The sequence below is a fragment of the Lithobates pipiens genome, unplaced genomic scaffold (genome assembly GCF_037356315.1).
Source record: "Lithobates pipiens isolate NorthernLeopardFrog02 unplaced genomic scaffold, aLitPip1_a1.2 Scaffold_19, whole genome shotgun sequence".
In the NCBI taxonomy this organism is placed as follows: domain Eukaryota; kingdom Metazoa; phylum Chordata; class Amphibia; order Anura; family Ranidae; genus Lithobates; species Lithobates pipiens.
The window spans coordinates 581,205,122-581,220,175 of NW_027507764.1; the positions used below are offsets into that span (position 1 = coordinate 581,205,122).

A 15,054-nucleotide genomic window follows, 5' to 3' on the forward strand; every position below is an offset into this window, starting at 1 on the left:
GGTATAGATGACAGGGTTCTGAGGTATAGAGGGCAGGGGTCTGGGGTATAGAGGACAGGGTTCTGAGGTATAGAGGGCAGGGGTCTGAGGGACAGAGGACAGGGATCTGGGGTGTTGAGGACAGAGGGCGGGGGGGGGTTGAATGTCATGTGACCTCCTTTCCATCACATATTATTAGGGGGTTATTTTGCCGCCCTGAAATTCTGTCGGCTTTGTCTGTACTCAGTAAAGTTCTGTCAAAGAAAAAAAAAAAAAAAGCCTCTCGAATCGCGGCCTTTTCTCGCGAGCTTTTCCAGCTCGGCAACGCGAGATCTCGCGATATCTCCTATTGTGTTCTATAGACCCCCTTCAAATCTCGCGAGATTTGTCCGTCGTGAGGAGACAGAGGAGCCGGAGGAGCTGATGGCGACAGCAATCATGTTGGTGAGTGGGGGGCCGAGGAGCGAGGGCGGCTGCGATATGTCCGGGGGACGGTGTGAGGGTGACATGTTTTCTGTGTGGGCCTCCTTATAGGGCTCATAGCGCCGACATGGGCTGTAAAGACGATTGTATGTACACACGGAGAGATAGAGAGGAGATCGTATGCTGGGGGGAGGGGAGGAGAGGAGAGGAGAGTGCCGGTCTGCCGCACACTGACTAGAGGACCACAGGAGCTCACACTCTAATGTCCCCCCCCCCTTAGACACATATTATTATTATATAGCTCTGACATATACTACAGTGCTGTACAGAGATCACTGAGTATATATATATATATATATAATACACACACACACGGCTCGTCTAGTAATGATTTCCCTGCACTAGGATAGGACCCCCCACTGCTTACCGGTGTTCTGCCGTATAGAGTCCGGCCATGAAATAGTGTCCGCCCCGTACTGCGCATGCACAGTACGGAGCAGACGAAGCTTCTTGAAATTTCCGAACCTGAACGCTGTGAGTGGAGGTGGTAGCCCCACCATCCAAGCGGACATAGGGTTGTGAGTATTAAAGGGCCCCCCGCGGACGAGCTTCGCTGCGCTCGGCTCTTTTTTTATTCCTACTCTATGTCCACTTGGATAGTGGGGATAGAACCTGGACTCAAGGCGCAGACGCCGTTCATCCTCGGCAATTTTCGGAATCTGTGTTCCTGTGTATTGCGCATGCGCAGTACACAGCGGACACTATCCGATGAAGGACGTTATTAGACAAGACAACGGCCCACCTCCTGACTTCAGCCAAACAGAGGAAGCCTAGTGCTCCCTCATAAAATACAAGGCTTCCTGTGATTGGCTGAGTAGCACGCGCCCCGTCTTTGATTGGGGGAGGGGACGGGAAGGCCCGGTGTGGCTCTCATGGCTGTATAGTGAATGTAGATGATGCCAGTCGCTGCTCTGGGGCCCCTTTTCACACTTGTGTGACTTGTCCTGCCACTGGAAAGTCGCATGACAAGTCGTACCCCCCCCCATGATTTCCAATGAGTACTTCAAGTCAAGCCGACTTCAGAGTAGTCCCTGCTCTACTTTGGTCCGACTTTTTGATGCGTCTCGAGGTCCATAGATTACATGGGCGGTGCTTCAAGTCGAGTCAAAGTTGCATGAGTGTGAAGGGGGGGGGGGGGGTCTGATGCACCCCTGATAGAAGGAACGCATGTTAGTGAAGGAAAACCTTCTGTGTGGTCATATATATATATATATATATATATATATATATATATATATATATATATATATATATATCCTATCTCTCCATCTGGATTTTGCAAAAGCATATGACACAGTCCCCCATAAACGTTTACTGTACAAAGTAAGGTGCGTTGGCATGGACCATAGGGTGAGTATATGGATTGAAAACTGGCTACAAGGGGGAGTTCAGAGGGTGGTGATAAATGGGCAGTACTCGGAATGGTTAGGGGTGGGTAGTGGGGTGCCCCAGGGTTCTGTGCTGGGACCAATCTTATTTCATTTGTTTATAAACGACCTGGAGGATGGGGGTAAACAGTTCAATCTCTGTATTTGCGGACGATACTAAGCAGGGCAATAATTTCTCCTGCAGGATGTGGAAACCTTGTAAGAAGATCTTAAAGAGGAAGTAAACCCTGATGAGTTTTACTTCCTCTTTCATTCCCTGCAAAGGTAAAGCATAATGGACTACTATGCATCGTATAGTAATCCATTATGTGTCACTTACCTGACACAGGAGCCAGCGAAGTCACCACTGTCCCCTGTAGTCCGGCGCATCCATCTTCTCGGTGGGGTCTCGCAGCTCCGCCGCTGTCATTCGGCGAAGCCGCGATGACGTCACTCCCGCGCATGCGCACGGGAGCCGACACGCGCGCCATCTTCGCCATGGACGATGCCGCGCTCAGTGCGCCTGCGCACCGTTGTCTACGGGCAAATATCTCCTAAACCGTGTAGGTTTAGGAGATATTTCTTGGACCTACAGGTAAGCCTTAATCTAGGCTTACCTGTAGGTCAAAGTGTGTTGTAAGGGTTTACAACCACTTTAACAAATGAATGGGGTGGGCAACTACATGGCAAAGGAGGTTTAATGAAGAAAAATTTTACATAATGCATTTGGGTGGCAAAAATATGAATGCAATCTATACACCGGGGGGGGGGGGACCTCTGGAGAAATCTAGGATGGAAAAGGACCTGGGGGTCCTAGTAGATGATGGGCTCAGCAATGGCTGCTGCTAACAAAGCAAACAGAATATTGGCATTAAAAAGGGGATCAACTCCAGAGATAAAAGGATAATTCTCCCGCTCTACAAGACTCTGGTCCGGCTGCACCTGGAGTGTTCTGTCCAGTTCTGGGCACCAGTCCTCAGGAAGGATGTACTGGAAATGGGGCGAGTACAAAGAAGGGCAACTAAGCTAATAAAGGGTCTGGAGGATATTAGTTATGAGGAAAGGTTGGGAGCGCTGAACTTATTCTCTCTGAAGAGACGCTTGAGAGAGGATATGATTTCAATATACAAATACCGTACTGGTGACCCCACAATAGGGAGTTTAACAAGACACGTGGTCACTCATTAAAATTAGAAGAAAAGAGGTTCTTTACTGTAAGAGCGGCAAAGATGTGGAATTCCCTTCCACAGGTGGTGGTCTCAGCGGGGGGCATCGACAGTTTCAAGAAACTATTAGATGAGCACCTGAACGACCACAACATACAGGGATATACAATGTAATACTGACATATAATCACACACATAGGATGGACTTGTCTTTTTTCCACCTCACCTACTATGTAACTGTGTAACCACTTCACCCCCAGAAGCTTTACCCCTCCTTCTTGACCAGGCCATTTTGTGATATGGCACTTTAACCACTTGCTCACCGTCTCCTGTACATATACATCGGCACTTTAAAGATGGGTATCTCGGTAAGGGCAGCAGCTGCTGCCACCAACCAAGGTGTCCATCTCTTCAGGAGCCAGTCGTGTTTACGATAATGGTGGTCTCTGCGGCGGATTCGCCGCAAGATCACCGTTATTGGCAGCTGGAGAGGTGCCACCCCCCTCGTGATTAGCGCCCGCATATGAAAACTGTAGCCAAACCACACATGTGAGGTATCGCCACGATCGGTAGAGCGAGAGCAATAATTCTGCCTCCTCTGTAACTCAAACCTGTAGAATTTTTTTTAAACGTTGCCTATGGAGATTTTTAAGGGTAAAAGTTTGACGCTGTTCCACGAGCGGGCGCAATTTTTGGAGTGTGACATGTTGGGTATCAATTTACTCGGCATAACATTATCTTTCACAATATAAAAAGAATTTAACTTTACTGTTGTCTTATTTCTTTTCCAAAAAAAAAGTGCGCTTGTAAGACCACTGCACAAATACGGTGTGAAAATAAGTATTGCAATGACCGCCATTTTATTCTCTAGGGTGTTAGAAAAAAAAACCAGTATAATAATGTTTGGAAATTCTAAGTAATTTTCTAGCAAAAAAAAAAAAAAACAGCTTTAAACTTGTAAACACCAAAATCTCAAAACAAGGCTGGTCCTTAAGTGGTAAAGGGTAAGTTCCCCTTGTTCCCCACTGACCTGTATGTCGGTAATCTGCCGTTCTGAGCCCCGGTGTAGCCGTCTCACATTTCCGGAGCTTAATTTCCTAAATTTACCCTGTCAGGCGGTACATTTAGGAACATTCTAAATGTGTGGCGTGGACCAATCAGAAGCTGCATAGGACCTCTTCTCAGCAGGAAAAAGAGAGAGCTGAGAGGATTTTTAAGCGCCGGAGCTGTGAGGCGGCTATACCGGGGCTCAGAACGGGTGATCGCCGCCACGCAGGTCACCAGGACGGGGGGGGGGGGGGGATGCAGAGGGGGGTCCTGTGTAAGTTCACTTTACAGATTTTTCTGTAAAGGTGAACTTATACTAAACTATGCATACTGCAGCTGCTGGCTTTTAATAATCTGACACTTGCCTGTCCTGCAGTCCAGTGATGTCGGCACTGCAGCTGATGGCGAGGGAACCCGGCAGTGTAGCCTTACGGTTTTACGCCGGGAGCCCTACTGCACATGCATGAGGCCCCGCTCCCCCTACTGTCCTGACGATAGGGGGGAAGGAGGGAGCCTCGCATTGACCTCATGAGCCACGGCGTGGCCTTTTGTAAGTGGGAACAGGATGGATACCCCAACCCCCCCCCCCCCCCCCAGAAAGGGGTGCCAATTGTGGCACCGGAGGGGAGAGTGGACAAATAAGCGGAAGTTCCACTTTTGGGTGAAACTCTCCTTTCACACTGGGGTGCTTTGTAGGTGATACAGCGCTAAAAATAGCGCCTGCAAAGCGCCCTGAAAGAGCCGCTACTCACACTGGAGCAGTGCGCTGGCAGGACGTTAAAAAAAAGTCCTGCTAGCAGCATCTTTGGAGCGGTGTGCATACAGCTCCTTCCCATTGAAATGAATGGGGCAGCGCGGCTATACCGCCGGCAAAGTGCCACTGCAGCAGCACTTTGCTGTGGTTTTAACCCTTTCTTGGCCACTAGCGGGGGGGTAAAACCGCCCCCACTAGTGGCCCGAATACCGCTGCTAAAAATAGTGCCGTTTTACTGCCGGCGCCTGCACCACCCCAGTGTGAAAGGGGCCTAAGGTGAACAACCTTTTGTGATGCAGCAGCCTCATTAATACTTACTTGAGCCCGGTCTTTCCAGCGATGGAAACGAGCACAGCAGCTCCAGTTGTTGTCTCGGGTCCTGATTGGATATATTGGTAGCAGCACTGCCATTGGCTCTCGCTGCTGTCCAATCAAATACAATAACATGGGGGACAGGGACCGAGCAGCAGGGGGGGCACCTCTCTGACAGGGCGCTCGAGCAGAGGAGCCAGGGACATGGTGGAGGGACCCGAGAAGAGGAGGATGGGGGGGCCACTCTGTGCAAAACCAACTGCATAGTGAAGGTAAGTAGGACAGGTGGGGGGGTGTGTGTGTGTATATGTGTATATATATATATATATATATATATATATATAATATTTTATATTATATTATTTTTACAGTTCCTTTTAAAGGGTTACTAAACCCTTTTTTTTTTTTTTTTTTTACTTTAAACATCATACTTGCCTCCACTGTGCGGTTCATTTTGAACAGGGTGGCCCCAAAACTCCTCTTCTGAGGTCCCTGGTGACACTTGTGGCTCCTCCTGGCATCTGGAAACCCCCTAGGAAAAGCGTTCTGCCGGGGGGGGGGGGGGGGTGGCCTTGCAGGCGCACTCCCGAGTCCAGCATTTGCATCCATAGACACAGAATGTCATACTCTGCCCTGGCGCCCGCGTCATTGGATTTGATTGACAGCAGCAGGAGCCAATGGCTGCTATCAATCTAGCCAATCAAGAGCTGAGAACCCCCGGCCAGAGAGGTAGATTGAGTCTCCGGTGGAGGAAAAAACAGGCTCAGGTGAGTAAAACTGGGGGGCTGCCGAGTGACGTTTTTTTCTCCTTGATGCATTAAGGTGAAAAAATACGAGGGTTTACAAACCCCTTTAACAAACGCTTGTATAGCGTTTGTATGGGCATCAGATGTGCGTCAATGAGCTTTAGTATGAGGTGTTTTACTAGTGCTAAAAAAGCCCTATGGGCGGTTTTGAAGCGTATGATGAGCGTTAAGCTGCATTAAAACTGCTCCGCAATGAAATGTGACTAATTTTAACGCCCCACAACCGCACTGCAACCACGCCGCACGCGCCTCTTCAGAGTGTCTGCTGAGCATTTCCATAGACTTGCATTGAAAGGCTTCAAACTCCTCCTGACTCATCGTGAGGCTTTAATTTCAACACGATGCTAACGCTTCATGTTTCAAGTGTAAAATGCGCGGTCTGCTGTATCTTGTGCATAGGCGTTTGAGGGGTGAATGCTTTGAATGCATCTCAAACGCCTACCTTTATGACTCGATGTGAACTCAGCCTTACTGACTTGACGACAACTTTTGGGGACCAGTGACACCAATACAGTGATCTGTGCTTAAAAATATGCACTGTCACTGTACTAAAGACACTGGCAGGGAAGGGTTAACAGGGCCAATCAAAGGACCAAATCTGTTCCTCAGGAGCGCTTACTCACTGTGTGGGGAGGTGCTTGTGCTGTGGGAAGACAGAGATCTGTGTTCCTATTTAGCACAAACACAGGATCATTACCTTCCCTATGTACAGAATGGTGATCTGCCTTGTCTACATAGGCAGACTGCCATTCTGCTTCTCTCCCCCGAATGATCGGCGGGTCCCGGCGGATGAGTCCGCTGGTTCGACACAGCGAGAGCCAATCACAGCGGGGGGCGAGTTGCTGGCAGTGTGCATACCTGCCCCAGATTCGGAAGTGTGGGATCAAGTACAGGTATGTGATTCTGCGCAGGGGCACCGTATGTGTACTGTATACGGTTGGCAAGCGGTTCAGCACTTACCAAATCGCTATAGCTGCAAGATGGCTTTCAGTTCTGGATGTCCACGGACACCCTCCCACGTGTCCACTCGGGCGCGCTCTGTGACCGATTGTGTTCCTTGGACACAATGGATCACACAGGAGGGTAAGGAGCCAATCACAGTGGCCCTTTACCATGTGATTATCTGTGTCCAATCACATGATCTCATGTAAATAAATGGCAGTTATCGGCATTGCCTTTCCTCAGCACTGTCACTGTCTGAGGAAAGCCGATAACCGGCTTTCCTGTGACAGCACACGTTTACGTTGATCATCAGGGCAGCCTATTGGTGCCCATCAGCAAAGAAGAAAAATTACCTATTGGCAAAATCTTATAACAGATTTTTTATTTTATTTTTTTCAAAATTTAGTCTTTTTATTTATTTTTTTTGTTTAGCAAAAAAACAGCAGCAGTGGTGTTTGACCAGGACATTATTTGCCATACGGCACTGTGTCGTTTTAACTGACAATTGCACGGTCGTGCGTCGGTGTTCCCAAACAGAACTTATGTCCCCCCCCCCCCCTCCACAAATAGCGCTTCCTTTTAGTGGTATTTGATCGCCAACAATTTTGGGGGAACAAATGACAATCTGACACTTTTTGGGCAGAGCTCCATCCAGCAGCACCAAATATTTGTATCTTCCCCCCCCCCCCCCCCCCCGGCATGAACCAGTGGTCTAATCCTCCTACTGGATTGGCTGAATAAAATGTAAACGTTCATAAATTAATTTTTTTTTTTTTTTTGCAAAATCTCATACTATGACTAGTGGCATCTACTGGTGAAAGTGAGGAAACGCAAGCCAACCTAAACTTAGGGAAAAACTAGGTGAAAAACTATACAATCGGTATGAGCTATAACTACAGCCCAGCCAAAAACTAAACTCACACCATCAGAGCATGCGTGAAGTTCTGTGCATTGCAAATAAACACAAGAAAAGTTCAAAAGAAGTCCCCAGCCTTCAGCCACTGAATGTTTTACCCCAGGCCAATGACCAGGCCATTTTTTTGCAAGATGGCACTGCATTACTTTAACTGACAATTGTGATGCTCAGCTGTACCCAAATAAAATTTGGTTTTTATTTTCTGCGCTATAAACAAAAAAAGACAATTAAAAAAAAAAAAAGAAAATTGAAAAAATCAAACAATATTTCTTTCTTTCTGCTATAAAACATAACCAATAAAAAAATTTTAAGAAAAAATTTAATTTCTTCATCAATTTAGGCCAATATGTATTCTGCTACATGTTTTTGGTAAAAAAAAAAAATCCCAATAGGCGTATATATTGTTTGGTTTGTGCTAAAGTTATAGCGTCTACAAACTATGGGATGTTTTCTCTTTTTCCTCCATTGATGGACACAGCTCCTTTAAATCTTGACCGTAGGGTTACCATGCCACCTTCAGGAGTGATAACCCTACTGTCAAGATTTAAAGGAGCTGTGTCCGTCAATGAACTTCAGAGAAAAGGATTTTAGTGTGAGTACAAAAATCCTATTTTTATGGAATCTGCAAATTATTGCGGCCCTGCGATATTGCGGAGAAGAAAATTTGACCCTTTTCGTGGACCAGTGACACTAATACTGTGATCAGTGCTAATAATATGCACTGTCGCTGTACTGATGACACCAGCTGGGAAAGGGTTAAACATCTAGGGCGATCAAAGGGTTAACTGTTTGCCTAGCCAGTTTTTTTTTTGTCTCCTATTATGTGTTGTGCTTTTACTAAGGGATGTACTTTGCGGGGAAACAAAATCCAGCACTTCTCCAGTGACGGGACAGAGTGCCTTGTTTGTGTATGCAGATCTCTATTCTGTTGTCCTCTTTGTCGATCAGCGGGTGCCGGCAGACCTCCATTGGCCTGCACCCTCCGATTGGCTTCTGACTAATCACAGCGGAAGCAGCGTTCCCACTACCCGGAAGTGCCGGATCACATGCTAGGTACATGATTCGGCACAGGAGAGCCACTTTGCCGCCATATAACGTTGTCATGCAGTCAGAAAAAGGAGTTAAAGTGGAAGTCCATGCAAAAACTAAAATCCCTGCATCTATAGATAGGTAAGTGTTAGATCGGTGCTATCTATCCTTGTAAAGAGTAAAAAATGAGTATACATTCCTTTCTCTTTCGTTCATTGACGGACACAGCTCCATTAATCTTGACCGTAGGGTTATTACGCCACCTTCAGGAGAGGACTAGGCAGAACATGTAATGCATGTGCAAAACAGAACTGTACAGTTCCGCCCGGGGGGCGGTCCCATCAGCCTGCTTCCTGCAGCTCAGTTTGCCCCATAGTAAGTCTATGGGTGACGTCCCTTCCCATTAATTTCAAACCCGTTGTTGGCTGCATTTGCTTCCACCGCTGGAGGTCGGATTGGGTTCAAAAAAGGTATGTACACTCATTTTCTTTTCTTTACAGGGCTAGCTAGATTAGTGTTCGATCGGTGGTGTCTATAGATCCAGGGATTTTCGTTTTTGCGTGAACTTTCACTTTAAAGCTCAAGACAATTGATGCCTGTTTTGGTGAGTAGTAATCAGATGGTGATCTGTGACTTTGGACGCCCTCCAAGTTCTATAAACGCATATTGGGAGAAGGAAATAATGAAATCCTTCACGGTAGAACATGAGTTTGCAACCCTCCCACCAACAATCTGCATATCTGAAAAGCTCTCTTTATTTTTGAGTGTTTTTTTTTTACAAATGGCTCAACGATGATTCTAGCATAGGGGGAAAAAAAGATTCAGTCTTATGTCCCTAAAAGTGGAACTTCCGCTCATTTGTCTCACCTTTTCGAGGGGGGAAGGATACCTGTCTTTCACAGGTATCATGTTCCCATTTTCGGGAGTCCGCCCCGTGGCCCATGATGTCCCCAAGCAGCTCCCTCCTCTTCCCCCGGTCGCCGTGCCAGAAGGAGGCTCGAGGCCTCGCGCATGCGGATTCCCAGCGTGAGGCCGTAAGGCTACACTGCCGGTGTTGTGACATATACAGTCCCCCCATCGGATAGTGTCCGCCCCGTACTGCGCAGGCGCAGCGTCTGTGCAGTACGGAGCAGAAGGAGATTCGGAAAATCTCTGAAGATGAATGGCGCCTGCGCCGTGAGTCGAGGTGCAAGCCCCACCATCCAAGTGGCCATAGGGCTGCAAATATTAGAGTGCCCCTCGCAGACTTGCTTCGCTCGCCAAGTTTTGCTCGGCTCTTTTTATTCTAACTCTGTCCACTTGGATGGTGGGGCTAGAACTTGGACTCGCAGCGCAGGCGCTGTTCATCTTCGGCTATTTTCGGAATCTGCTTGTCCTGTGTACTGCACATGCGCAGTACACAGCGGACACTATCTGACGGGGGACACTATCCGACAGGACACCGGGTTCCCAATGGTGGTGGCAGCACCCAACGGCTGATGAAAACATCAGCTGCGGTGCCGACATTGATGGACTTCAGGACAGGTAAGTGTCCTATTATTAAAAGCCAGCAGCTGCAGTATGTGTAGCTGCTGGCTTTTAATCTCTTTTGGCAGAACTCCACTTTAAGAAGACACGCGGTCACTCATTCAAATTGGAGGAGAAGCCATTTAATCTTGGACCCCTTTCACACTGGGGCACTTTGCAGGCAATACAGCGCTAAAAATAGCACATGCAAAGCGCCCTAAAACAGCCGCTACTGTGTCTCCAATGTGAAAGCCCCGAGGGCATTCACACTGGAGCAGTGCGCTAGCAGGAGAAAGTCCTGCTAGCAGCATCTTTGGAGCATTGAAATCAGTGGGGCAGAAAGGCTATACCGCCGGCAGTGGTTTTAACCCTTTCTCGGCCACTAGCGCGGGGGGGTAAAACCTCCCCCGCTAGCGGCTCAATACTGCCGCTAAAATGACGGTAAATCTGCGTTTTACCGCCGCGCCCATTGGAACAGAGGGTTAAAGTGATACTAAAGTCTTGTGTGTTTTTTTGTTAACAATAGCAAACATGTTGTACTTATCTGCTCTGTGCAGTTGGTTTAGCACACAGCAGCCCCGATCCTCCTCTTCTCTGGTCCCCTGTCTGTGCTCCTGGCCCCTCCCTCCTGTTGAATTGCCCCCACAGCAAGCAGCTTGCTATGGGGGCACCCGAAAACCGCAGCTCCCTGTGTCCATTTAGACACAAAACTGTGGCTCGGCCCCGCACCTCTCTCTCCTCGTTGGCTTACTAACTTTGACAGCAGCGGGAGCCAATGGCGTTCACTGCTGTCTCAGCCAATGGGGAGGAGAGTCCCGGACAACCGAGTCTCTCGTGCAGTGCAACATTGCTGGGTTGAGGTGGGGCTCGTGTAAGTATGAGGTGGGGGCTGCTGAACACAGAAGGCATGTTATCTTAATGTATTAAGGCTGGGTTCACACCATAGCGATGCGGGAACGCCGCGAATCCGCAGCGTTTTCCCGCATCGCATGCCTCCCGCCGGCAGTTCACACTGCCCTATGCGGACTGCTGGGAGTGTCAATGAAATGTTAATGACACCCCCAGATCCGTCCGCATATCGCAGTGCGATCTGCACACTCGCACAGGAATCGGATCGCATGGTGTGAACACCCATGCGATCCGATTCTGCTGCGGACCAAAAAAAGGTCCCGTGCGAGTTTGCGGCGGGAGCGATGCGAATTCAGCCATACTATCTGTATGGCTGAACTCGCATCGCACAGAGATCGCATGTGATTTGCACTGCAGTGCGGTGCGAATCGCATCTGGATCTCTCACCCGCAGCGGTGTGAACCGGACCTAAAGTAGAACTATAGGCAACTTTTTTTTGGATAGAGTAAGAGAGGGTTAGAACACCTGTCAGACTTTTTTTTTTTTCGTCGTGTGTCCTGGGGATATTGGGGATATTTTTCTTCACTTCCTGTCCCATAGCTAAACAGGAAGAGGGAGGAAATCCCTGTAGATGAAGGGAATTCCTTGGAGACCCCCAGGTCACCAGAACTAGTGTCCCCATTTCCCCTTTTACTTTTCTGTTGACAACCCAAAATTTGATTCATTTCTTTTGCTTTCACTTTCAATGATGGTAAACAGGACCAATAGAGAGGGAGGGCAATCTCCTTAACAGGGGCACAGAACGCAATAAAAACTGCCAGGGATTCTAATCCCTCTCCACACCATCCAAAAAAAAAAACGTTATCTTTAGTTATATTTTAAAATACCTTCTGCCTTTTACAACCACTTTTAAACTGTGTAAGGCAGGGATATGCGATTAGCGGACCTCCAGCTGTTGCAAAACTACAAGTCCCGTCGTGCTTGTGGCTGTCAATCTTGCTATGCCTCATGGGACTTGTAGTTCTGCAACAGCTGGAGGTCCACTAATTTGCATCTCGGGTTCTTCACTGTCAGCGGTAAGGATGTGGAACTTCCCTTCCACAAGCGGTGATGCCAGGCGGGAGAGTCGGTGGTTTCAAAAAGCTATTAGATGGCCATCTTAGCAAATGCAATACACAGGAATAAGGGAATTATTATTGACATAAAGACACATACGTTGAACTGAATGGATTGGCGTCTTTATTCAACTTTCCCAACTATGAAACAATCTTTTTCTGGTGGTATGGGTATTTCTGCTCTGGACCTTACAGTGTTAATAGGCTTCAAGGACCCGCAATGGACTGCTGGCTCCTGAAGATGTAAGGCAGAAGATGGCAGCACACAACCCAGTGCGCGTTAATGGAGCAGTGGATTTCAGCAGGAGAACACTGGATTCACTGGGTGTGAGTATGTAAATTTGGCATAACCGGCGGAAAAGGTAAGGGGGTGTTGAAAGCAAAATTAACCTCCAGGGTGGAGTTAATTTACTTATAGGCCTGATTCCCTCTAGTGCGATTTTAGTCCCACAGAAGGGAATTCCCGTTGTTTTCACTGATGTGCATTCATGTCAATGCGACTCAGCACGGAGCCACCTTGGTGCGATTTTGGCCCCATAGAGTATACAAACTTTATCAAAGTTGCAGCCAAGTAGCACTACATAATCGTGCTGAAAGTGGGATCAAAATTATATCGCGGAAATATGAACCAAGTCTTAATCATCCAGGGATGAATTTTCTGGAAGATTGATGCTGGTCCCTAAAGAGAGACTGTTATCGGGAGTGCTTGCTCTGGTTCAATGCTGCCCATACACATCGCTGCAGTTATTATGATGGAGGAATTGTATCTGTAAGCTGCAAGATTATTTGAAATGCAGATGACACTGAGTGGACAATGTGGTGCATTGCGCTTCTATGCGCTGTCATCTAGTGAGGTCCGATTTTAAAATGCAGCATGTCTGCATATTATGCACCTCTGAGCTTTGTTGCAGTGAGAACATAGTAAGCAATCGATTTCTGTGTTCCCTAGCAGTGACACTGGGCAGAGCCCCACACAGCCGCATTGTTTTTAAAAAGTGACGGTGGGTACAGGGAGAAGAACCCCCATCCACTGTCACGGGGAGAAGGTGCAGGAGCTGAAACACGTTACATGTTCTACCCTAAATGCGGGGTTGGTGAATTTAGCCTTAGGCTCTGTTCACACCTGAGCGTTTTGGAATCGCAGCAAAACACGGGATGCAATCGCGATTACATTATTTCTTAAAACTGAGTTCCGCTCAAAAGTGGAACTTCTGCTTATCCATTTCTTCAGGGACTTAGGGTTCGGCCCCCTCCGTCTTCCTTCGCCACCGAACTAATTGGCGCAGCAGTAGGGGACCAGCTGTGAAGCCAAAAGGGTTCCGTGCCGGGTTCCCTTACCAGGAATGGCAGCGGCTGCACCCGACAGCCGCTCCAAAGATCGGCTTTGAGTGAGGACATCGTGGGCTCCCAGGACAGGTAAGTGTTCACATTAAAAGTCAGCAGCTGCAGTATTTGTAGCCGCTGACTTGAAATTTTTTGTGGGTGTTCTGGACCGCCTCTTTAATGACACCCCAAACGTGGTACGATTTTGCCATGATTGTCTTATGACAAAATGATCAAAATTGCGCCCAAAAAAGCGTGATGCCAAACGAGCCTGTGTGGGGTTTTTTTTTTTCTTTTATTGTTTTTTTTTTTTAGGGGTGGGAGGCCAATTCAAAATGTTGCCACTCCAAAAAAATGCGCCGCAAAAATAATGCGGCTCAGCAGGTATCGCTGTAGTACGCTTGTGTGTGTGTGTGTACGGAGCCAGGAATAAGCTGTTTTCTTTGTTGAAGAGTTTTCCAGATGTTTCCCTAAGACCCCTTTCACACTGAGGCGTTTTTCAGGTGCTGTCGGGCTAAAAATAGCGCCTGAAAAACGTCTCCACTGTAGTCTGTGTGAAAGCCCGCGTGTTTTCACACTGAGGTGATGTGCTGGCAGAATGTTTAAAAAAACTAAAAAAAAAAAAAAAAACTCCTGCAAGCAGCATCTTTTGGAGCGGTGAAGAAACGATGTATACACCACTCCCAAAGGCGCCCCTACCCATTGAAATGAACCGCCTGCAACGCGCTGATGCAGTGGTGCTTTGTGGGTTGTTTGAACCCTTTTTCGACCGCCGGCCTGGGTTAAAAGCACCCCGCTAGCAGCCAAAAACCTCTGCAAAAAAACTACGGTAAATCGCCGACGTCTCGGTGTGAAAGCAGCCTAAACTGGGGAGGATTGACTTCTAAAAGAGAAATTTTTGGAGAGGTCTATTTCTGGCTGCATATAACATCATTGCAGAGTTCTGAAACCTTCATTGTATGAATCGGCAGATGGTGAGCGCTGGTTGGTGCAAAATATATACTGTGTGTATGTATGTATGTATGTATGTATGTATGTATATATATATATATATATATATATATATATATATATATATATATATATATATATATATATATATATATATATATATATATATATATATATATAATATTTTTTTTTAAACTTTGTAGTGTCGTATCCACCCCCCAACCCGCAAAACCAGACCCTTCAGTCTGGTATAGATTTTAAGGAGAAACCCCATGGCAAAAAAAACTGAGTGGGGTCAGGCTAGGGAGGGGATGAGCGTGCGCCCCCACCCTAAAGCACCTGGTCACCATGTTGATGGGGACAAGGGCCTCTTCCCGACAAACCTGGGCGGTGGTTGTTGGGGTTTGCGGGCGGGAGCTTCTTGGGATCTGGAAGCACCCAGATCCCGGCCACCCCGCCCTATGTGAAATGAGTATGTATCAGAGCTGCATGATTAATCGTTAAAAGAT

The 15,054-nt window shown here is 47.5% G+C and overlaps 1 protein-coding gene across 8 annotated transcripts in view; it reads left to right on the forward strand.

Annotated features, from left to right (window-relative positions):
• The first annotated feature begins 325 nt into the window (after window positions 1-325).
• The window catches only part of PUF60 (poly(U) binding splicing factor 60), a 64,003-nt gene continuing 49,274 nt past the window's right edge, over window positions 326-15,054 (forward strand). For 6 of the 8 annotated variants that reach the window (XM_077493457.1, XM_077493458.1, XM_077493459.1 and 3 more), the window contains exon 1: window positions 326-423. In XM_077493457.1, coding sequence (XP_077349583.1) covers window positions 403-423 — 21 coding nt within the window. In that variant the 5' untranslated portion in view covers window positions 326-402. The remainder of the gene's footprint in view (window positions 424-15,054) is intronic. The other 2 variants (XM_077493463.1, XM_077493464.1) reach the window with 1 other exon arrangement.